The sequence below is a fragment of the Carex rostrata genome, chromosome 7 (genome assembly GCF_964058835.1).
Source record: "Carex rostrata chromosome 7, lpCarRost1.2, whole genome shotgun sequence".
NCBI lineage: Eukaryota > Viridiplantae > Streptophyta > Magnoliopsida > Poales > Cyperaceae > Carex > Carex rostrata.
The window spans coordinates 2,425,284-2,451,148 of NC_135924.1; the positions used below are offsets into that span (position 1 = coordinate 2,425,284).

General features: G+C 33.5%; 2 protein-coding genes and 1 long non-coding RNA gene across 4 annotated transcripts; 1 reads left to right on the top strand and 2 right to left on the bottom strand.

The window, feature by feature from the left end:
* Positions 1-121: 121 nt before the first annotated feature.
* Positions 122-4,928, top strand: LOC144556531 (uncharacterized). Of its 2 annotated transcripts, XR_013512471.1 has the most exons (5): positions 122-2,423; positions 3,116-3,794; positions 4,241-4,315; positions 4,416-4,534; positions 4,626-4,928. It is a non-coding gene; the product is annotated as an uncharacterized LOC144556531 (long non-coding RNA). The 2 variants fall into 2 exon arrangements; XR_013512470.1 differs by lacking the exon at positions 122-2,423 and having other exon boundaries at positions 2,445-3,794.
* Positions 4,929-5,309: 381 nt separating this feature from the next.
* LOC144556530 (uncharacterized) lies at positions 5,310-6,147 on the bottom strand. Its single transcript, XM_078304908.1, has one exon. It carries the CDS (start codon positions 6,076-6,078, stop codon positions 5,512-5,514), a length of 567 nt encoding a protein of 188 aa, XP_078161034.1. The 5' UTR covers positions 6,079-6,147; the 3' UTR covers positions 5,310-5,511.
* Positions 6,148-18,867: 12,720 nt separating this feature from the next.
* On the bottom strand, positions 18,868-19,955 carry LOC144556533 (uncharacterized). Its single transcript, XM_078304911.1, has one exon. It carries the CDS (start codon positions 19,885-19,887, stop codon positions 19,327-19,329), a length of 561 nt encoding a protein of 186 aa, XP_078161037.1. The 5' UTR covers positions 19,888-19,955; the 3' UTR covers positions 18,868-19,326.
* Positions 19,956-25,865: the final 5,910 nt, after the last annotated feature.

Here is a 25,865-nt window from a genome sequence, read left to right on the forward strand (position 1 = left end):
GAAGCATCCGAAGACGTGCTTGATGAGTTGGAATACAAAAAGTTGGTGAATATTGATGACAATATTTTCCAACTTTTTGTACTCCAACTCATCAAGCGCTTTGGAAGCATCTGAAGATGTGCTTGATGAGTTGGAGAATATTGATGACAATATTCTCCAACTTTTCGTACTCCAACTCATCAAGCACGTCTTCGAATGCTTCCAAAGCTTGCTTAAACTGCTCGACCCATTGGCCAGCGTCGGGCTGCTTCATCTTGAGTGCTTCAGCAATGCCCATGACAGCTGTGATGTTGGGAAGAGCTGTCTTGGGCCTCTTTAGCTGGTCTTTGTTGTCACCTGGCAGCATATGGTTGTGCAAGGGCAAGTAAGCCGTGTTGACAAGGTTCTCAACAACAGCGGCAGCACGGTGGAAACAGTCGAACTTGCCATGGTTGAAAGAGACAATATTCTGGAAGAGCATTCACTGCCACATTTTGTACTCCATCTTTAGAGCTAGCAAAGGATGTGGTGGAGGTTTTGAAGTTGTACTATCATTTACCAGCAGGTTTGTTGGTATGCTTTAGGTTTTGTAGCATATTTCCTCAAGACCATTTATTTGATAAAAATGATTTGATCAAAATGTGGATTGCTTCGGGTTTCATCCAGCAACAATCATGTCAGGAAGAAAGACCTATTGGAGATGATCACTTCAATCAACTTTTGAGAAAATCATTCTTTGAATGTTCTAAATCATGGGAAGGTGAAAGGTATATTATGCATGATTTGATGCATGAATTGGCCCGGAATGTTTCAAATGGAGAATGTTGTAGAGTGGAATCTATTGAAATCCCGATTACCATACCTAGCACGGTACGGCATGTGTTTGTATTTGAAAGTGACATTGACAGAGTTTCTCATCTTGGAAATTTATGCAGCTTGGTTATAACCAATTCGATGCAAGAAATTAGTACTGATATGGATTTATATGTTCTTCCATATAATCTAATTAAGAAAAGATTATGTTTATTGAAAATATGTAGATCCAAATATTGTAAATTGCCTGAGGAGGAGATAAGCCATTTGGTACACCTTCACTACCTATCCATTGAACCACATTATGTCACTCAATCATTTGAGTACTCACTCCCTGCTTCAATTTACAAACTTTACCATTTGCAAGTAGAGTTTCCAACGTGGATGCTTCCTAATCAGTGTTGGCGAAAATTCATCCTATTTGGAAATTGAAACCACCAAAATGACCAATCTACTTAGGTTGTGTCACATGAGGCTTCCTAAGGACAAAATACAAACCATTCATGAAATCCACAAGTTGATGTCTCTCCAAGAATTAACATTTTTGGTTGGACAAGAGAGTGGTTATCATATAAATGAATTGGGCACACTAAACAATCTTCGACACCTTTCCATTAAAAAAATTGAGAATATATTAGGGAATCCTCTTGAAGCTAAGGGTGCCAACCTGCTAGTGAAGAATAATCTAATGTCACTCTCCCTTGAATGGACCGAAGGAAGAAGTCATTATAACCCCGAGAAAATCATTGATAACCTTCGACCCCATCCAAATCTCATGGAATTGATAATTATAAAGGCCTAAGATCTCCTAGTTGGATGGAGTTATATGCCCCTTTCTCTAATTGAATTTAGAATTGATAATGCGGGCTTGATTTCTCTTCCAAATTTGTACCAAAGTTCTGGTAATAATGCTCCTATACCTGATACGACCCTGAAATCATCACCAAGAGTAGTGCAGATACAAAGATGCCCAAACTTAATATCCTTGGGATTTTTGCAGCAAGAAAACCTAGATTTGCAAGGTGTTGAGAAATTAACCATCAATCAGTGTGAGATATTAGTGCACCTGCCAGTTCATGGGTTTGGGAACTTACTGTCCTTGATATGCTTAGCTTTAAGAGATAACCCAAAACTGGTTGAAATGAATTTTAAAGATGTTAACCAAGGGAGCAACTTGGCGTCTTTAAAGCTCTCCTATCTTGATATTGATCACCTCTCTCTCCTTCTTATCGAACCACTAAGTAGCCTAAAATCTGTTAGTAAACTGATGGTCTCAAATTGTTCAATGAAAGAGGCCTTACCAGAACAATGGCTGCTGCAGAACAGCAGTACCCTCTGTTGGTTAACAATCCTTAATGCGAGTACGCTGCTGTTATTACCTGCTACAATGGCGAGGCTCACTGCCCTTGAATTTCTAGAAATCTGGAAAGCTGTACATTGAATGCCGTCAATTTACTGCTCAATCTGGAATGTTCACCCAGGGTTACCCCCCATTTTTTCAAAGTTCAAACCATTGAGAAGCCTGAGATTTGTAAGCCGATTGATGTCTCAAATTCATCACCTGGAGTTACCTTCCATACATGCTGTACGTAGGATAATGCTTCATAATTTACCAAACCCGTATTACCAAGGTACATTATTTTCCAATTTTTGAAACCAATTAAAGGTTCTCGCAATAGATTTATTAATTTTTTTTATCAGTATTTAGCCTCTTCTCATTTTAAACTAAAGAACAATTTTGTAGATTTTTCTACTGTGATTTACGAATTTTTCCCTTAAAATGCGGACCATACTAAACTGAAATTTCAGATGTGATTTACGAATAATTATAGATGCAGGCATATAGATCGACTTTCTTTTTTCTGATGAAATGTAAACTTATTGCAGCGACCTTGTTTCTGGGTGATTGGGTTAAGATAGGTTCGTGGGGTTCATTTCTGTGACACCAGATCGACTGGTCTAATTATGTTTTGATACAATTAGTATTTCATATGATTGAGGAAGCCTTGATTGTTAAACCGTACTCTCATCAGGGATGTGTGATAGTATTTGTTACTTTGTTGCACCTATTCTTCAGGGGCATGCCAGTAAAAACCATGGTGCTAATCAGTTTAGATCATTAAAAAGTTACCACCAATCTTCGAGGCACTAGTTGATATTTTGACCTCTCTTGTTGAATGAAAATATATATTATGTACACTTGTCCCTTACCGAGTTGTTTTAGTTTAAAAAGGATCGCATCACTAATTCTTTGATACACTAGTTGATATTTTGACCTCTTAAAGGCTTGTAAGTTGTAATGTCTTCCCTTTTGTTTATACAGGTGATGACCAATTGGAACAATGCTCAAACTGCAGCTGGAATAGTTTAGAGGAAAGAAGGCTTGTAAGTTGTATCACTGGACATGATTGTTATTTTTTGGAAATTCCTTTATTCAGGGCCTTGTGCTATGTGATTTTCTACTAAAATCAGGATGCACCGGTGTTGAATATTGATTTAATAGTTGAGTTAGTGATTCCATAATTAGGAGCATAGAGTCTATATTTAGTACATGTTATAGCATTTTCAGCACAATTCACGGCAGGGGCATTTTTGGAAAAATATGTTATATTTACTTATTTAGATTATACTGTATTTATATAAAGCAGTGGGTGGTTATTGTTTATGTATAGAGTAGTGCTTTAAAGTTTTAATACATATGAACTTCTGTAATTTGTTGTTTGAGAAAATATAATAGAGAATTTTGAGAAATCAGTATTCTATTTACCAACAGTTTTCTGTTTACCAGTTTTTTCTGTCAACAGTTTCTCTATACCAGTTTGTACAAGAAAATGATGATGTATATAGTCGAATTTCAAACAACTGATACATCCCTATGTAGGGATAGTTTATTTTGGTGGAAAAGATTCATGTAAACCGCATCCCTACCTACGGCTTGAGTCCCTATGTGCCTCTATGGGACTACAAGGACAACTTGTGACAAAATTGGTCTTTATATCAGGGTACTTCTCACTTGATTTATTTATTCTCTATTTTCATTTTCTTTATTTGACGCTTAGTTGTAAGAGGTGCTTTTTATCCTTGGTTGCAGTATCTTATTTATTGTACCAGCCATAAATAAGGTAAGTTGGAAACTTGGATTACAACCATGCTAGTTATTATTTCAATAATGGTTTGTTTGCATAATTTAGCTCAAATTGATACATTATTTGACTGAATTTCAAAATTTAGGATTTGCCTAATTTTAAATTAGAATAAATTCCACCTTAATTGCACATTGAATTATTGAAAACTTACAAACCTTGTTTGGCATTAAACTAATGCTTGTTGAGAACCTTTTTTTTTCTGATACATAAACAACCCACTGAGCAAACACTATTTTTACTTTGACCTCAATTTGCATGCCTTGTGTGGATTGTACTAAAACAGCTAATTCCTTCACATACAGGTTTATCTGAGATGACAGTGTAATTTTCCTTAGCTGCCCTCCAGCTAGTGAGAAAATGTTTGTCAAATCAGCAAGGTGATTTATCAAAGTAACTTATTATGCTTTCACCCTTTTAGTTTATTTTTTATATCATCACATACAGCTATTTGATTGATTTTTTTCCCCCTTGAATTAGGACGTATGAAGGATGTCTAGAAATGTGCAATGAACTGAGCCATACAGACCCAAGCTTCAAAGTTAATGATTTGCTCAGTGCAATACAAAAGCGCCGAGAATCGGCTGATACATTTTTAGGTAAGTTAACATACATTTGAAATAGTGTATAAAAAAGTAAACAGCTTGTCTTTTTTGCATGTTGATAATTTTTAACAATTAACTGATGCAGAGAGACCGTATACATTTCTCAGCACTGTGAGTGTGATACTGGTAATAGTGATTTGAAGGTGATAAGTGAGCAAAATGGGAACCTTTTCAGTATTTGGGTGATCTCGTGACCGAATTTTCAGAATGTAATGTCATCTCATTAGAGGTTGTTGATAGATTTAATAGCAGTTCAAAATATTTACAATAAATCAGATTTAAGCCTAGTTGTTGTAACTTTATTGTTTCTTTGTAATGCCATAAGTTAATTAGACTGCCAATTGTAAACATTCTTTACTTGATAATTGAAGTGATTTGTTAAATAATTTGTTAAACCTTTTTTTGCATAATAAGTGAAGTGGCTTCATGCAATTAATCTGAGTTATGTGGAGAAATGTTTTTCAAATGTGGGGGCAGATAAAAATTGTGCAATATTTTGGGGAAGAATTCTCTGTATTATATATCTTGCACGAATTTTGTGTATTTTTTAATCTAAATATTAAATTATAATTGACAAAAAATTTGGTCGCCATGAATACAAAAAATTGTAGTACTCGGATTCTGTTTTGTTTAAGTTAATATGACCATTTTCTGTAGATACTTCTGTGCTAATTTATATTACATTTTTTTAATACTGAGCTTAATATTTGTTAACTAAATGAAGTTTACAAAACCAAAATTAGAGTAGAAATTTCAATAACTCATGCTCTGTAATTCCTATTCAACAATTCTTTGAAATTATATTTACCAGAATTATCAATTTACATGTAAAACAAAATTAATAATAATTACAATGTTCTGAAATCAGACGGCGAAATTACTGATTGCACCACAGAAAAATACTGGTACAAATAGTTCACCAAAATATCAGAAACTTACTAACTGATAGCTAAAAAAACAAGAAATTAAATTCATTCAACCACCTCCATGATCATGCTAAGTTGTTTCCTAAGAGCCCTTGGCCCCTTTTTACCCAGCATATGTGCCTTCTTCACCGCCTTCACTGACGGTCTGGTCCCACTAACCATCACTGTATTTTCATTAATTCTTTGATTCAACTTTGCATTCTCATTCAATTGAATCGAATCCGGTGCCACCCGGACCCTCCTGATACAGCTACTGGTACTGGTACGCCGCCTTGAATTAGAATTAGATTTAGACTGTGCCAATGCAGAGCTTGCCTTCACTGCCAAGGCCGCCATGTCGATACCAGACAACACATTTCCCAACATGGAAATAGGCAGCATGAAGTACAGCTGTCCCGGCTGAAGCAACTCAGTGGGGCCCATGGCGGTTATCTCCGAATCAAAATAAAGATTATCAGAGTTGCAGAGGAAATGGGTTTCGCCGGTGTTTACTAACGGGTCGGAGGCTGAGACAGAGGTGGTGAATTCTCGAAGAGACCCGTCGGGTGTGATTACTCGCACCGTCGGCTGAGACGAGCACTTGATGTTTTCACTGGAAGTCGTTAATCCCATTAAATATTGATTGCTTGTTTTTGCTTGTTTGCTATAGAGAGAGAGAGAGAGAGAAGAAAGAAACAGAGGGAGATGAGAAATGAATTAACACGGTAGTTTTGGAGCGGTCTATATAATATATAACAGATAGTGGGGTTAAGATTTTTTAACAGAGTAAATTTAACTTCATGCAGCACACTAACTGTATTCAGTCCTGTTTTGATTTTGTAGTCATTGTTCTGCATGAAGTTAAAACTACTCTGTTAAAAGGTAGAAAGAAGTGGGAAACCTGGGGCTGGTGCTTCTGACGCGCGTGAATCTACTCTGCGGTACCTTACTGTCTAAAATAACTTCGATGCACGTTCAGATTATAGATAATTCCTTTAAGATTAGTGCCAAGTTAAAACGAACTATATAGATTTCATTCAACACAGTAGGGTACCGTTTGGAATGTGAATCCCTTGTGAGGCTTTGACTGGAGCTTGGCAGCTTGCCGTGTAACAGCTGATGCAGCAGAAAGCAGATAAACTTTATTATCCTTTCCTTTCTAGCTGTTGTCTGTTACTTCTCTCCCGTCTAGAAATACTGGAGCTCTCCATTTATCATCTCTCCTCGGTTTATCCGCTTTTTGCGCGAAAAACGCACATCTTTTCTGACCATCCATTCTTTGTAAATGGAGAGGTTGTTTAATAGTAAAAAATTGACCTCGGTGGAGTGGAAACTTCCTTTATCTACATGCCTTGGCCAAGAAGCAAATTGACCTTCCACTTGTGGGTTGACTGGAGACCTGAAGTTTCTGTAGTGCATGTATCCGGGTGCTGATATTCACACCACAAAAAATGTTATTAACACAACAAGTTTTAAATATTTTAGTAAATAGACAACTTTACCCCTTATTTATTTCTCAATCAAAATATCATTTATTTTTTATTTGTTATGAAATATAAATATTAGACATTTCACCTTCTCCACCTTCTCCACTTTCTATTAGAATTAATTTTTGTATTAACTCTCATGTTAATTGTATGGCTTTTCATTTGCATTCTCTAGCCTATAAATAGAGATTTTGTAAGTGGTTTAAGATGACAATGAGATAGAGATAATATAGAAATAAGTTTTAGCCTCTCCCCAATATTGCTTTGTTTTGTTTTATAATACGTTATCAGCACGAGTTTGCTCTAGTCAAGTTGCGACGCGATTTTCTCTAGAAGAAGGTACTCTTTAGATTACATTTCATAACTTTACTGTTGGTAATCATTTTTATTTCTTGGATGAAATTTTCTTATTTGAATGAGAGTAAGTTTTTTCATTCCCTGAAGAGAATGATAAAGCAAGTACATGATAATAGCTAGAAGCTTTTGTACATACTATAGCTATAAGCTTTTTCTAAAAGAACTTGAAGTTCTTAATCATAATTTTTTTTATACAAGAGAACATGAAGTTCTTAGCCAAAAACTTTTATACATAAAAAAAAAGAACCAGAAGTTCTTATATGAACCAGAAATTCTCATATAAAATATAATAACTGGAAGTTATTGTATACCATTGAATGTTTTTATTTTACCTAACAACTAGAAGTTATTGATATTTATGATAACCGGAAGTTATCAAATAAATAAAATGTCTCCAATACTTAATTCTCTTAGTAACCTGAAGTTATTAATTCTCTTAATAACCCGGAGTTATTCAGATTCTTTTTCTTCAATCGTTTTTATTCTTTTATTTATCAAGCACAAATGCATATTTAATTAAATTAGTTAATTAATAATAGTTGCATTTTTTATTTTGTATCCTTTTGATAGTATAACACATATCTTAAGAACCCGAAGTTCGTATTACCCAGATAAAATAATAACTTGAAGTTATTGTTAGAAATATTTTTGCGAATATGTTTCAGCCTCAGTTTCGGCCTTGGATGAATATACTGTTTTTCCACATTTTTTGTTTCTATCAGGAACCATCTGTTTTGGCCAGGAACTGTTTCTATTTAGAACATGAAGTTCTATTAGAAATTTTAGTATAAAATTAATATAATAACCAGCAGTTATTATAGGCCACTGGATGAATAATAACCTGAAATTATTCTCAATTAAAAACCTGAAGTTTTATTATAAATTTTCAAATAAAATCAATATAATAACCAGAAGTTATTATAGATCATTAGATGAAAATATAACCCGAAGTTATTTCAAATTAAATTCTACAATTGCACAGTCAAGTAATTTAATAACCGAAAGTTATTAAATAAATATTTTATTATAACCTGAAGTTATATTTAACTTTATTTATTTATTTATGAAATTTACATATTCTTTTATTTATATTTTATTTATATTTACATTATTATAAATCCAGAAGAAATTTAATAAGCTTTAAAGATATTCGACGTAATGGTTATCATCTTGAAACCATGATTGAAAATAATGAGTATCTCCAAATTACATCTATTGAATATGGCCAGAAGATCATATTGGAAAAGCTGAAAGCTTTATCCTATGGATTATATTGTATGAACATAAACCCAATAGAATCAAATATGGTAAGTAACCAGAAGTTACTTGACACAAAGATGTTTACTCTGTGGCATGACAGATTAGGTCATCCAGGTAACATTATGATGAGGAAAATAATTGAAAGTGCAAATGGGCATCCCCTAAAGGACCTGAAAATAATATTATCAAAAGATTTATCATGTGCAGCATGTTCTCTTGGAAAACTGATAATTAGGCCATCTAAAAATAAAATTGAAAATGAATCTCCTACATTTTTAGAAAGAATTCAAGGAGATATTTGTGGGCCTATTTCTCCTCCATGTGGACCATTTAGATATTTTATGGTTTTAATTGATGCATCCACTCGATGGTCACATGTTTGCCTATTAGCCACAAGAAATGTTGCATTTGCTAGGCTATTAGCATAGATAATCCAATTGAGAGCAAATTTTCCGGATTATCAAATTAAAAGAATCCGGCTTGATAATGCAGGAGAATTTACATCCCAATCATTTAATGATTATTGTATGTCAATTGGGATTAAGGTAGAACATCCAGTGGCTCATGTACATACACAAAATGGTTTAGCTGAATCATTAATTAAAAGATTGCAACTGATTGCTAGACCATTACTTATGAAATGTAATCTACCATCTTCTGCATGGGGACATGCCATTTTACATGCTGCTGCACTTATTAGATTAAGACCGACTGCATATCATAAATTTTCTCCATTACAATTGGTCTCTGGAAGAGAACCAAACTTGTCCCATCTTAAAATTTTTGGTTGTACTGTGTATGTTCCAATTTCTCCACCACAATGTACAAAAATGGGACCACAAAGAAGATTGGGAATTTATGTTGGTTTTAACTCTCCATCAATTATTAAATATTTAGAACCATTAACTGGAGATGTTTTTACAGCACGTTTTGCTTACTGTTAATTTGATGAGACAATATTTCCAATCTTAGGAGGAGAAAAAGAAAAGCTGGTAAAACAAGAAGTAACTTGGAATGCATCATCAATATCTTATCTTGATCCCCGAAGTGGTCAATGTGAATCGGAAGTTCAAAAGATTATACATTTGCAAAGAATTGCAAATGAATTACCAGATGCATTTACAGATACAAAAAGAGTGACTAAATCACATGTACCAGCTTTAAATGCAACTGCTTGAATTGATGTAATCCCAGCAGAGGTTACTATACAGAGAAAACGTGGAAGACCAACTGGTTCCAAAGATAAAAATCCACGAAAAAAGAAAGAGCAGAATAAAGCAGTTGGTGTAACTCCAGAAGAGGTTACTGATAAAATTCCAGAAGAGATTAATAAAATCCCAGAAGAGATTGATAAAACCCCAGAAGAGGTGGATGAAGTTCCAGAAGAAACTCAGGAACCTAATGATTATGAGATCTCAATAAACTATGTACAAAATAGTACAATATGGACCCGAAATGAATTTTTTGCATATGCTATAGCAATTGATGTGCTTAAACTCCTGAAGGAGTTGATAAAACCCCAGAAGAGGTTGATGAAGTTCCAGAAGAAACTCCGGTACCTAGTGATTATGATTAAGAGTGTATACACAGAATTGATTGACCAAAATGGTAGGATGCCTTGAAGGCTTAATTAGATTCGCTTGAAAAGCGCAATATTTTTGGACTTGTAGTCTAACCCCAAAGAAGTTAAACCTGTAGGTTGCAAGTGGGTATTTGCATATTTGCAAATCATTGGCCACGTACTTGTAGTACGTGAAGAAATAGATACTTTTATTAAGGGAGACAATAAAATATAGAAGTTTATGTTTATGTTTAATAAAAGTTTAGATTACTTTAAAATTTTAACATGCAAACAAGTTTAAATAAAAGTAGTTTATTTTTATTCTTGTATTCTTTTATTTTAAAGGACACATGTTAATACACATGTAAATACAATTTCTGGCATTAGTGATTTAATTAAGGGCTCCAGAAGAGCTTGTATCTTGTTACGTGAAGGAACAAAATTAATTATAAATGATGCATTATACTGTTACGTTACGAAATTTTTACAATTAAATTGAAATGATTTAAAAGAAAGAATCGATAAATCATGTTAATAAAATAGAAGTTTAAACCTTAATTAAGGTTCCCCTAAATAAGTAAGTTAAGTGTGAATCGAAACCGCGTCGAAATTTCGAGATTTCGGAACTTTATAGGCTCAGTGCGGATGGGGTTCATCCGCAGTGCGGGTAGGGTCCATCCGCAGTGCGGGTAAGGGTCCATCCGCACTCATGAAATTCTGTGTTGGTCCAAAAAATCGGCTAAGTAGTGAGTGCGGATGGGGTCCATCCGCAGTGCGGGTAAGGGTCCATCCGCAGTGCGGATGGGGTTCATCCGCACTAGGCTCGGATTTTTTCAGAATTTCTGTTGACAACCGACTAAGTCTCGAGTGCGGATTAGGTAACCCGCAGTGCGGATTGGCTAATCCGCATTCAGGGTAATTTTAACCCTAAAACCCAAATTAAACCTTCTCTCTCTCTCTCTCTTTCACCATTCCCCATTTCTAAGTAAAATTCGTCCAAGAGAGAAGGAAAAGATCCCGTGAGTTTCCGTTTCGTTCAGACTCCCGATTGTTGCGAGAAATCGAGTTTGGAACCGAGAAAGCAGCCGAGGATCTCTCAGAACCCTTCTATTTGGTATTTCTTTCTCTCCTTTTTGCTTTCGAAACATCGAATTTTCTCGATTTCTCGGATTCTCGTTTTAAACCCGAGATTTGTGTTCGAATTGCTCGAGGACTAGTTCCTCTACACTTCTTACTAGTTTGTTTGCCAATCTTTTTCCCGATTTCTTCCGATTTATGAAATCTGATTTCTAGGGTTTCGTGCCAAAATTGAAAGTTGGCATAATCGTGATTTGATTTGCTTAACCCGACCAATTAGACTTGTAATCGGTAGGGTTGCCTCCTGATCGTGAATTTTTAGAACATTTAACGGCTGATTTGAGATTTTGACCAAATTAGGGTTAACCAAACGGTGAATCGAATTGATCCGAGAACCAAAGTAGTGAAACGGTGATTGATGGTTACCAAAGTGAAATAGTATAAGGCTAGAGGGCCTAGATGAGATTTTGTGTGGTTTTAGAGGAGTTTGGTAAGAAATAATGAACCGAACGAATTGATACCAAAAACATAGGAATTGATTAGAGAAGGTATAAGCCCTAGAAGTAACTCGAATAAACCTCTCGATCCTGAACCAATGTTAAACCAAGTATACGCATAATATAGGTGTAGGCTCGGTCGAGCAAGAACTTGTGAGACAATACGAGACGTCCGATCCTTAATTTAAGCGGTACGCTCGGCATACTAAGGTGCGGGATTCTTGGACTTGTTTGATACTTTATTTTCAGGAATTAAACTGTGTATTCGTTTGTCATGTTGAATGATTTCTTGTAGCATATTGTGGAATTCATACTGCATATTGACTCGTGCATAACTGAGAATGAATTGAATTGTTTTAGTTAAGATTGATTGGCATGTTGGTATGGTTATTATTTGTTTAGTTCTATTGATTGTGCTTGTTGTGAATGAATCTGCCAGGCCGACCTGTTTAGGTGGCTGGTTAAGGTAACGGTGGCCTATCCGTTGACCGGTGGTTATGAATTTGCCAGGCCGACCTGTTTAGGTGGCTGGATAGGGTGACGCTGCTGACTTATGCGTTTTGACCTGTTAGAATTTGCCAGGCCGACCTGTTTATGTGGCTGGATAGGGTGACGCTGCTGACTTATGCGTTTTGACCTGTTATGATTTTGCGAGACTGACCTGTATGTGTGGCTTTGATATATATTTGTTTGAGATTTAGCAAAGTTGACCTGTATAGGTAGCTTTGATTCCGTGTGTTTGCATTTGTGTCAAGTTGACCTGTATTGGTGACTTGTAACCGAACCTTAGGAAATGGTTAAGCCAAACAGCAATTGCAGATGGGTGTCTGATAAAGGTTCAGCTTGGTTGGCCATCTGTAGGCGTCTGTAACCCTACAGATGTGGGTTTGATAACGGTTCAGCTCGAAAGAACATCTGTAATTGCTACCAGCCCTAATGAACTGAGTTAGGAATCGAGTTAAGCCAAAATATATATTGTGTTTTGAAATTCATATTGAAAACTCCGTAAGCTGTGTTTCAGGTTGATTAACTGTTGTCGAGTAGTGGCATTCTGTTATTTATGTTTTCTTATATATCTGGTTGCATTGTTATTGTTTGGGTTTCATCTTTGAATATAGAGTTTGATTGCAAGTCCAATAATCTAAACTGTGGCAAATTTCGCACTGAGGATTTATTCTCACCCCCCACCCTCCCGATTATTTTTAGGTTTATTTTACGGATGCAGCGAGTGAGGATATTGGTAATGCATATAAAAGATCCACTGCCTCGCGTGTATATGTGACGCTTGATTTATACACGCGGCAGGCTGTCAGACCCCCGTGGATTTGGGGTGTGACATATACTCTAGTAAATCTAGAATGAATGTGAAAAATGAAATTATGAGTTATAAAACAAGGCTTGTGGCACAAGGTTTTACACAAATACTAGGAGTTGATTATGAAAAAACATATTCACCTGTAGTGGATACAATAACTCTTAGATTTTTAATCAGTCTCACAATCACTGAAAACCTTTAAATGCGCCTCATGGATGTAGTCACAACTTATTTATATGGATCACTATATCTATATGAAAATCCCTGAAGGATTAAAAATGCCTGAAGCATTAAAATCGAAACCTTGAGAAATGTATTCTATAATGTTAAAAAGATCTTTATATGGACTAAAACAGTCGGGTCGAATGTGATATAATCGACTTAGTGGATATCTCTTAAAAGAATGATATAAATCTGATGTAATTAGTCCATGTATTTTTATTAAAAGATCAAACTCAGATTTTACAATTATTGCAGTATATGTTGATGATTTAAATATCATTGGGTCTCCTGAAGAGATCAAAAAGACTGCAAAATTATTAAAGAAAGAATTTGAAATGAAAGATCTTGGTACAACCAAATTATGTCTCGGCCTGCAGATCGAGCATTTGTATAATGGTATTTTTGTCCATCAATCAAATTATATCTAGAAGATGTCGAAACGTTTTAATATGGACAAAGCTCATCCTCTGAGTACACCAATGATTGTTCGATCACTTGATATAAAAAAGGATCCTTACCGTCCCCGAGAAAAGAATGAAAAAGTTCTTGGTCTAGAAGTACCATACTTAAGTGAAATTGGGGCTTTGATGTATCTTGCTAATAATACGAGACCTGATATTGCTTTTTCTGTAAATGTACTAGCAAGATATAGTTCTGATCCAACACGCCGACATTGGAACGGAATTAAACATGTATTTCGTTACCTTTGCGGGACACGTGATATGGGACTATTTTATCGAAAAGATACAAAGTCCAAATTAGTTGGGTATGCAGATGCAGGATATTTATCAGATCCGCATAAAGCCCGATCACAATCCGGATATGTGTTTACATAAGGCGGTACTGCAATTTCACGGCGATCGACAAAACAGACACTGACGGCAACATCATCAAATCATGCCGAATTAATTGCTCTATACGATGCTGGTTGAGAATGTGTCTGGTTAAGATCAATGATCCAACGCATCCAAGAGGAATGCGGGCTCGAATCAATCAAAGGAAGCCCGACAATACTATATGAAGATAATGCAGCATGCATTGCTCAAATTAAAGAAGGATATATTAAAGGTGACAGAACCAAGCACATCTCGCCAAAATTCTTCTCAACTCATGATCTACAAAAGGATGACTTGATAGATGTCTGTCAAATCAGATCAAGCGACAATTTGGCAGACCTATTCACAAAATCATTGCCAAGAAAAGTTTTTGAGCAACTTTCACAGAAGATCGGCATCCGTTGCTTAAAAGATATACATTAAAATGAGGGGGAGTATTATACACGCTGCACTCTTTTTCCCTTCACTAAGTTTTATCCCACTGGGTTTTCTTAGTAAGGTTTTTAATGAGGTAGCATAACTGATCTGGAAGTATCAGTTAATTCAAATTGGTCCTGAAGTACCAAATCAATATTTGTCATGCAGTACAATATTAATAGTGTATAATATAAGGTGAAATATCTAAGGGAGAGTGTTATGAAATATAAATATTAGACATTTCACCTTCTCCACCTTCTCCACTTTCTATTAGAATTAATTTTTGTATTAACTCTCATGTTAATTGTATGGCTTTTCATTTGCATTCTCTAGCCTATAAATAGAGATTTTGTAAGTGGTTTAAGATGACAATGAGATAGAGATAATATAGAAATAAGTTTTAGCCTCTCCCCAATATTGCTTTGTTTTGTTTTATAATATTATTTTAATTAACAAGCTTCTTAAATATAAACTTCTAAATTTGTTATTCTTCATTCATGTTATCTTCTAATTGTATACTATACAGTAAAAAGAAGAAAAAATTATTCGGCAAGTTACCAAGTCAAATTTTGAAATAATATGTGCCAGTTGTCACTTAGATATGTTTCTTTTTAAAATGTAATTATTTCCTACTTTTGATTATGTTACTCAATTAATTGAAAATTATTTTAACAGTAATTTTTGTTAATTTTATATTTTATTATTTAACTAAATACCTAGATAATTTTATTTTTAAATCTGATCATTTCAATTAAAAAAATGTACAATCTTTGTTATTTATTAATTTAACTATAAGTTTTCTTTTGTTGACTGGTAAATTGATTTTTCATCTTGTTAATTATGAGTTTTAATTTTTGTGTTATGTTTTTTAGGAAAGAAATGCATTTAAAGGGCTATGTTTTGACTTTAGAAACAAAGTGAATCATAATTTTAAAATAAAGAAAGTGTTGATTGCATAATCAAATAAAACAAGCTATAGTAATAATAAAGTAAGGATAAAGTTGTCTATACACTTGAAAATTTTGAAACTGTTATGTTAATAAAACATATAGTTGTGTTAAAATCATTACCCCATGTATCCCTGTTTTTCTGGAAGCACTAAATTAATTCGATCGCGTCTGATATTAATTATTAAATACAGAGCTGTCAATGGAAGATTATATATTTCTTTTCCTATCTTTTATATTCTTTACATATGTCAACGATACGTGAGTCTGCATGCATCGTCTGCATTAACCATAGTGACAAATGAATAATTCGGATTTGGTTCGGCGAGGTCAAAAATTCGTGATTCGGGTATAATTCGGGTATAATTCGGGAATGATTCGGTACAAGTATATAACCAGGAAGCAAAAAACAAACCACTCAAATTTAAATTGTTATACAAAATTTATGTAATTCGTAGCCACAAAGATCTTGATATCCACTCAAATAATTCTGACAATGCCACGTGAGGAGAGACTTGATATCCACGCGTTTTTCCCCTTTGCCAGGCCACGTGAAGACTGAGGAGAAGGGTTTTGAGTAGAAGTTCAGACGAATTTTTACGGAAAAATGCAAATAATTCGTAAAATTCGCGTTTTAATGGCGTTTTATTCAGTCAAAAGTTCGGTCAACGTTTAATACGGTGTTCGGTTTGGTAATATCAAAAAAACGAATTATTCGCGAATTAAACGCGAATAAAACGCGTGCCTTGTAACTATGGCATTAACTCAAAAAGATCATCTCTCGAGTTAATAGATCTCAGCCGTCCGATTATAAATGGGGTTCACCCGGCCGTCCTTATGAGGCTTTGACTGGTGCTTGCCGTGTAACATCTGATGCAGCAGAAAGCAGATAAACTTTATTATCCTTTCCTTCCTAGCTGTTGTCTGGTCTGTTCTTTCTCTCCTTTTCTAGAACTACTGGAGCTCTCCATTTATCATCTCTCCTCCGTTTATCCGCTTTTTGCGCGAAAAACGCTCATCTTTTCCGGTCATCCGTTAATTGTAAATGGAGAGGTTGTTCAATAGTCAAAAAATTGACCTCAGTGGAATGGAAGCTTCCTTTATCTACATGCCTTGGCCAGGAAGCAAATTTACCCTCCACTTGTGGTTGACTGGAGACCTGAAGTTTCTCTAGTGCATGTATTCCTGTTTTTCTGGAAGCATTAAATTAATCCGAGCGCGTCTGATATAAATACAGAGCTGTCAATGAAAGATTCTTTCTTTTCCTATCTTTTAAACATGAATAGAATAGAATCGAATTTATTCCAGTTTGATTTTGATGTTGAATTTGAATAAGATTGAAACCGAACTGGTTCAACTTGTTTCAGAATGAACTAATTTTGAATCGAATTAATTGTGAATAATAAATTTTTCAAAACAAAATTAATCGAATTATGAACTACAATTTTTTTTTACAGTCCTAGTTATATCGGTAGTTTATGTATTAGTTTTCTTCTCACAGAATAAAATTCACACGGTTTCTTTTTATTTTTTATGGTTAATTCAAGATTCTCTTACCTTTTACACTGTTAGATTGATTAAAATCACTGCATGGACTTAGTCAAATGAAACTTAATCCATTGTTAATTTGTTACGCTACTAAAATATTTTTCTATTATAAGTTACTATTATATTAACAATTTTGTGCTTTAATATAAGTTTGGTTCCTACATTATTATAAAATTAATGGTTGAATCCATCAGTTGCATTATTTGAAATTCGAACTTAAATAGTTCGCGAATCAATTTCGATCTAATTAATACCCAGTTTGAGTTTAATTTGAATAAGATTCGAACGGAACTAGTTTAATTTATTTCATAACAAACTAATTTCGAATCGAATTAATTACAAACATTTTTCAAATCAAACTCAAATCAAATCAGAAACTACGAACTTTTTGTGCAAACTTATATGTGTCCGATAGTATACTTTTTTGAATAATGTTTAGATCTCTGAACCATCACTCTCACGTAACTAATTCAACCGCTGGTTGTAATCGTGGCGCAATAACGGTATTCAATCATGCACATTTTCTAAACGATATTTTAAAGAAAAATTCAAATTAATTTGTATAAATGGATAAGACAGCCAATACAATTCCAACGCAAGTTTTTCTAACACGTGAGAAATTAATACATTTGTTTTTCTATTAATGTACATAGATTAATGAAATTAACCCTTTGACGAAAGTTATGTCCGTATTATAATATGAGTAGGTTTAAAATGTTTTATTAATTTTGTGCTCTATTATATTTTAATATTTTATTTTTATTTTCAAAGTTAAATAATTAATTCGAATCATTCAACGTGATTTTTATATTAAAATGTGTTTAGATAACAAATTTTAAAATTTTTGTAATTATTTTACTAATTGTTTTGAAAAGTACACATAAAATCACTATTTTTTAATAGTCAAAAATCTTCTAAAAACTGTAATTTTGTACCTATTTTAAAAAATAGCAAAAAAATTTCAAAACATATAAAATGTTGTATCCAAGCATATTTTAATATGTATATCATTTTGAAAGGTTCACTATTTAAACTTTAAAAATAGAGAAAGATATTGGAACATGATGAAGCACAAAATTAATGAAGCATTTTAACCCTACTTAATATAATATATTAATATTATGTTGTTCGGAATATTATAAAATTAACCCATGACTAAATTATGAGAAATTTAGATATATGACAATCATAACTTAATTAGATATTTACCTAACTATCAAAACTTTAAATTTAGTTATTTCTCCATTCAAACTCATTCATTTTTAAGATTCGTGTCACATTAATATAAACGGCTCTAATCTCATTCTACCAAATCAAATATAGAGCATCTAGATTCCTGAAATTATTAGAGTTTCTAATCTAATATAACAGTTTTTAATTTAGTTTTAAAAATATAAAAGATTTTCTTATTTAGAAACTATACAGTAAAGTTTTCTTATTAAGAAGCTGTTTATAAACTCTATAACTGACTAAATTATTAGCTCAAAATATTTTTTTTCTTTTTAATTTGTTGCTGAAATGACTTAATAGAAATTTTAAAATTAATTTTAGAAATGTAAAAGTTAGAAATTTTAAAAAAACTTAATTTTATAAAAGTTATTAATAATTATTTTTTTTTTAATTTGTTGCTGATGTGATTTAATAGAAATTTTAAAATTAATTTTGGGAATGTAAAAGTTAGAAATTTTAAAAAACTTAATTTTATAAAAGTTATTAATAATTATTTTCTTTTTAATTTGTTGCTGATGTGATTTAATAGAAATTTTAAAATTAATTTTAGGAATGTAAATGTTAGAAATTTTAAAAAACTTTATTTTATAAAAGTTATTAACAGTTATTTAAAAACTCAGTTAAGTTTCAGAAATGTAAATGCTCAAACTGGATCTGAATTCAATATTAATTCTCTATATATAAGGTGGTTAAAATCTATATACATTAGAAATAATTCTACATATATATAAATATAATCCGAAACTAAATCTCCTATTCAACAATTATGAAGTCAAATTGTACAAATAATTGTCAACCAAAATACAAAACAGAAAATCCACATAAAAATCATGAATCAGGGTTTCTGGTACAAGAAATTAATAATTTCTGATAAATATCTACAACTCATTTCAGCATTAACCCGTTCCTTCAATGGTGCTAAGTCTCTTCCTGACAACCCGTGGCCTCCTGTTGCTTGTCGGCCACATCCTCGCTGCCTTACGAGCGACTGACAGCCGGGACCCGCTAGCCATCTAGCGACTGACAGTAGTGCAAAACTAGGCGTCAATGCAGAGCTCACCTTCATGCCAATGCCGCGCGCCATGTCAGCAGCTTGTCGGGGCCCACAGCTGCTAGAAAAAATTCATTCATTCAACCACCTCCATGATCATGCTAAGTTGTCTCCTCAGAGCTCTCGGGCCCTTTTTACCCGGTGTACGTGCCTTCTTCACCGCTTTCACTGACGATCTGGCCCCACTAACCATCACTGTATTTTCATTAATTCTTTGATTCAACTTTGCATTCTCATTCAGTTGAATTGAATCCGGTGCCACCCGAACCCTCCTGGTACTGGTACGCCTCCTTAAATTAGAATTAGAATTAGACTGTGCCAATGCAGAGCTTGCCTTCACTGCCAAGGCCGCCATGTCGATACCAGACAACACATTTCCCAACATGGAAATAGGCAGCATGAAGTACAGCTGTCCCGGCTGGAGCAACTCGGTGGGGCCCACGGCGGTTATCTCCGAATCAAAGTAAAGATTATCAGAGTTGCAGAGGAAATGGGTCTCTCTTTCTCCGGTGTGTACTAACGGGTCGGAGGCGGAGACAGAGGTGATGAATTCTCGAAGAGACCCGTCGGGTGTGATTACTCGCACCGTCGACTGAGACGAGCACTTGATGTTTTCACTGGAGATTGTTAATCCCATGAACGATTGATTCCTTGATTTTGCTTTTGCTTGTTAGATAGAGAGAGAGAAGAATTGTGATTGTTTGAGGAAGATGAGGAATTAATTAAGACGGTAGTTTTTGAGCGGTGTATATATAATAGAAAAAGAATAGAATTGAAATGATAAACCTGGTATTCTTATGACCTTAGGTAAATCAAAATTTGAGTATAGATCTGAATCGTTTAATCTGCTTTAGCACTAGTATTAAAGAGCCTGATTCTGATCAGACGGTCCAGATCTACATTCAAAATTTGAGGTACTTCAGTAATCTTGACTCCTAAACCTGGTGCTGGGATTTTGGCGTTGTAATGATAAACCTGGAATTCTTATTACCTTAGGTAACTCAAAATTTGAGTATAAGTCTGGACCGTCTAATCTTCTTCAGCACTAATATTAAAGAGGCCTGATTCGGATCTTACGGTCCGGATCTAAACTCAAAATTTGAGGTAATTCAGAATATCAGGATTTCTAAACCTGGGGCTGGGGATTTTGGCGTTGACTGTAAATGCCATGTAACTGATGCAAAAACCGGAGAACTTTCTGCCAGTTTATAGCGTTCTACTACTTTTCTCTCCGTCTAGAACATACTGGAGATCTCCAGTTATGATCTCTCCTCGGTTGATCCGCTTTTTGAATGAAATGGAGAGGTTGTTTAAGAGTGGAAAACTGGACTCGGTGGAAGCTTCGTTTGTTTCTCCCTTTATCTAAAGGATGCCTTGGAGAAGAAGCTTTTAGCTGGTGCTTATTAGAATATTAGTGCTATCACAGAATAAAAACAAAAACAAAAACAAAAACAAACCATAGCGTGTCTGAGAAACTGCATGAAAGATTCTTTTTGTTCCTATGAGGGGTGGCAAAAAAAGCTGGAATGGCGTGGCTCGATCGATCTTGATTCGCAGCTGATTTATTCGCTAACAATTTGTTTGTTTCTGAATCTATCTGTTAACGAGTCAGCTCATCACTAATTCGGTCAAGAATTGACTAGTTCAAGCTGGGATCTTGCTCACCAGCTCGCGAGTTAGTTCGGTTAGGCATCAATTTGTGAATTTGTATGAATTTTTGTGTATTTTATACTGTTCAGCTCGATCCAAAAAGTTTATAAATTTTATTTTTTTCTTAAAACAATATTCAGTCAGACTCAGCGAGCCAGCTTGTCAGCTCGCGAGCTAGTTCGGCTTAGCTCGTGACAATTTCAAGCTGAGATTTCAATTTAGACATCTAAAATCAGCTCGCTTATGACTCAGACGAGTCAGTTTGTAACGAGTTCATGCTGAACTCAATTCGTGATAAGCCAGCCTATTACGTACCACCCCTATTTACATATTTTGTCTAAAGATGATGATTTCCTTTGTATGAAAAAAATATTTAGTACATATTTTATTTCATTTTAATTGATAAATATGTAAATTTAATGAGTGAATCATATATAAATTTTAAAATAAAATAAGATGAATCATTAGCATCCATCTTTATTTAAACTGATATTATAAATAAATAAGTTTGAGATAAGTTATAAATAATAGAGGTCGATTATTATATTATATACACCATTGCTAGGCAATTACCATGATAAAATATATATATAAAAGTATACGTTTCATAGAAAGATAAAGTAAGAAATTAATAAGTTGTCAGCCTTTATTCATCAATTATATTAAAATGAGTCAAAATAAAAATGTTATATATGAAGGATTCAATCATGTTTAAATCATCTATTTAGCTTATGATAAGTTTTATCTCGGAGATAGTAGGCTGTATGTGTTCAGAGTTTAGGTTTGCCCTGTCTAGTAACAGATGCGCGTTTTATTCGCGAATAATTTGCGAATAAAACGTTTTCTTGATACTACCGAACCGAACAGCATATAATACGCTTGACCGAACTTTTATCGTGTAATTCGCGAATAATTCACGAGATTTACGAATTTTACAAACAGTTCGCGTTTTATTCAAAGTATTCGCGTTCTCTGCTGGTCCCAATTCTCCTTTACAAAAAGGCTAGCTGTGAGCTATTTCTCCTCTACTTTGCATAGCAGTGGGGCCCACCACGTGGGGTGAGGCATGCTTTTTGAAAAAAAAGTTAGCAGATGTATATATAATTTTAATTTTGAGTGAGACACGTGGATATGGTAGGAATAAAAGTTAATTTTTGGTGAATTGCTATAATTATTGTCTTATAATTTGATTTTATTTCTATTTTTTTTTTAAAAAAGGAAATCTGTTTTATTAATATAAATTGCAAAATTTATAAGTCATTCCGAATTATTCCCGAATTATACTAATTTGGTGTTTACAAAAACGAATCATTCTTGAATTATTTCCGAATTATACCCGAATTATACCCGAATCACGAATTTTTGACTTTGCCGAACCTTTCCCGAACTATTAAGTTGTCACTATGGTCTAGAGAAGGGATCAAAATCTACTGTTATTCTCGTGTATGAACAGTATTTTTGCTATTCCTGCTTTTCCAAATTCAGTTATTGAATTATTTCGAGATGCGTGCACGGAAAATTTTTGAAAAAAATTACTTTGAATTGAATTCGAAAAAGTAGAGATAGCAAGGTTACTGTTCACAGGAAAAGAACAGCAGCATATTTCATTCCCTAGAGAAGACAGGCTGAGAATAAGAATAGATGTTGTCGGTTCCTGAAGTGGAAAGGTAATGAGGTATTCAGACTATTGCATGTGTTAAAAACCACCTCTCTTTTTGCCAAAGTCTTGTTCCCTCACTCAGTTGAGCTTGAGGTCTTAGATCCGGTAATTGTATCTCAAGAGCGGTGACAAGACCGTGTCTACGTGGCTTGACAAATTGTCGCATAACAGCCATGTAGACACGATAATATCTGCATAGATAAGGGGTACCATCCCGAGCTCACACTAGGAAGCCAACAAAGCGGGTTTTATTGGGCTATCGCGGGATCTCTCAAGCCCAAAATCATGGATGGGCTCAGGAGACTTTTGATGCTGAGCCCAATATATGTTTGGCCTATGAGAAGTTTTGAAGGCCTTTGATACATGATCCTATTAGCTTAATACATAATTTACTGGAAAAAAAAAAAAAAAAAAGCATGCTAAGGTGTTGTTATTATATATGTAAAGTTACAAAAAAAATGTCTTATATTGACAGATAGTTTAGTGAATGTTACTTTTCATAATTATTACATTTTTGCATTTTTGTTTTGTTGAGAGATCCTTCATGACATGCATGTGACTCAATCTAATGCTTCTAATGTTGTGCATAATGAGACTAGAGGTACTACTTATATTCGATTATTCGGTTCTGATTCAGAACTGAACTAAATCTGATCCAGATCCAATTAATTTGAATATGATATGATTTAAAAAATATAACCAGTTAAATTATTGATACAGTTACAAAATTAATTCTTTAGTATCCAATTAGAATAAGAATTTGAATCGATATTGCAATGGATATCATATGAATTTCACTTAATTATCTGATTCATAACTGAACCCGACCTGATACCCATATGTACATGATACAATGCTAATACAATTTTTTTATAATTAATTAAGAAAAATACACGTTGGAATGTGTTGGCCTGTTTGTTATCACCGTTGACCAAAATTAAACATTTTTAACTAGCCAAGTTGCACATTTAAATTTAATATGCACATTTTCAATCTCGTGCCAAAGAAATAAAAAAATCGCCCTTGAACCAATAAACTTTAGCTGGACAGCAATTAAATAATTCACCCTTAAATTTTCAAATAGTTTTAAAAAGATATCATGTCTATAGGTGCTTATCATGAAATTTTCTTAATGAGTTAAAAAATTTAATTAGAAGTCAGTCACTATTATAAATGGTATTTTACTATTTCAAATAATTATAAAATAATTATTTCAGCAAAACACAAATTGCATATTGTTTATTATGAAGTTATAAAATTAATTAGGGTTGTTATGCTAAGAAACATAGATTTATATATAGTGCATATCAATTAATCAAAACCATTGATATTAAACTTACATAACATTTTTTTCTCTTTTCATAATTAAAAAGGAGGACTCCAAAAGAATATAAAAAGAGCATAAAGTAAAAGGAATTGGGGGCAAAATTGAGTTCACACTTCACAAGAGTACTGAAAGTTTTTTAGTTACCACCTCAAACTTTTGAAATTCATAATAATTTAAAACTATTTTTTTATAAATTCAAAACTTGCCACATGCGTAAATTAGGTCTACGCACTATTTTTGTTTGGTGCGCAAATTCAGCCTGTGCACCAAATTTTTTTGCTTTCCTCTTGTTTTGTTCTATTAAAAAAAAATTCGGTGCGCATATCAGGTATAAAAATGGTGCGCAGATCCGCACCTAGTAAGTTTTGAATTTTTGGAAAAATAGTGGCAAGATGCGAATTTTAAAAGTTTCAGATGGTAACTAAAAATATTTTAGACGAGTTGTAATTTTACTTAAAGTCAAAAATTTATAGTGCATATCAATTAATCACAATCATTGATATTAAACTTTCATAACATTTTTGTTCTCTTTCCATAATTAGAAAGGAGGACCCCAAAAGAATATAAAAGAGCATAAACTAAAGTAAAAGAATTGGAAGGCAAAACTGAGTTCACACTTCACAAGAGCATTTTTGCTTAAAGTTTTAGAAAAAAAAAATTGTAATTATGAAATCAAATGGTGTTGAATTTTTTTTTTTGGTACCAACTAATTATTGTCTGCCATAATGTTTCCAATTATCCAGTTATAAATTTGTAATATATAATTATAATTGGGTGTCCTAAAGTTGGCTAAATTCATTGTAATATTTAATTTGGAATCCAAGTTCTCCTTGGTTTTGTTCAATTCTGTGTTCCATATTTCTTTATTTAAGGAATCATTCTATGAAGCAAAAGCGCCGCCGACTAAGGCACTAATACCTTCTTCTCTTTTTTGTTACCAAATAAACTAATTAGTTAAAGCAACATTAATTCCAGATTAGGTTTGCCCTGTCTAGAGGAGACCGTCCCGAGCTCGTATAAAGCTTGCAATAGGAAGCCGACAAAGCGGATTTTATTGGGCCATAGATGGGCTCACGAGGCTTTTGATGTTGAGCCCAATGCTTAGCCTGAGAAGTTTTGAAGGCCTTTGATACATAATCCTATCAGCTTAATACATAATTTACTGGAAAACAAAGCATGCTAAGGTGTTATTATATATGTAAAGTTGAAAATAAATGTCTTATATTGACAGATAGTTTAGTGAATGCTACTTTTCATAATTATTACATTTTTGCATTTTTGTTTTGTTGAGAGATCCTTCATGACATGTGACTTAATCTAATGCCCCATGTTTGATTGTGACCTAAAACTAAGGAAGTTTAAATCGGTTATTCCAACATAGGCCGGTCTATATTATTCATGTTTGGTTAAGGCCTAAAGTTAAATCATAGCTTAAACTATTCCTTTTTTTATTAGAGTTGGTGGAGGACTAAAATTTTAAAAGCCTAAATTGGTTAATTATTTATAATAATATAATAATTATATAATATTAATATATTAATAATAACTATAATATATTATATATTTTTATAAAATTTATTTAATATATTAATAATAATTATTAATAATAAAATACTAATAATATAATTATAAATTAATAATAATTAATAATAGAGGAGGGTTCAAATGCCTCCATGTTTTTGTGCCTCCATCATGCCTCCATCTCTCTCCATCATTTTCAAAGTTCAAACAGTTGATCCGAACCGCTCAACCTAACCTCCATACTAAAATATGTTTGGAGACCAAATTTTATATTTTTAGGAATTTTTTTACTATTTTTTTAGATAGGTACAAAATCAGTAAATCTGAACCATCTAAAAACAGTATTTTTGTACCTATCTAAAAAAATAGTAAAAAAAATTCCTAAAAATATAAAATTTGGTCTCCAAATATATTTTAGTATGGAGGTTAGGTTGAGCGGTTCAGATCGACTGTTTGA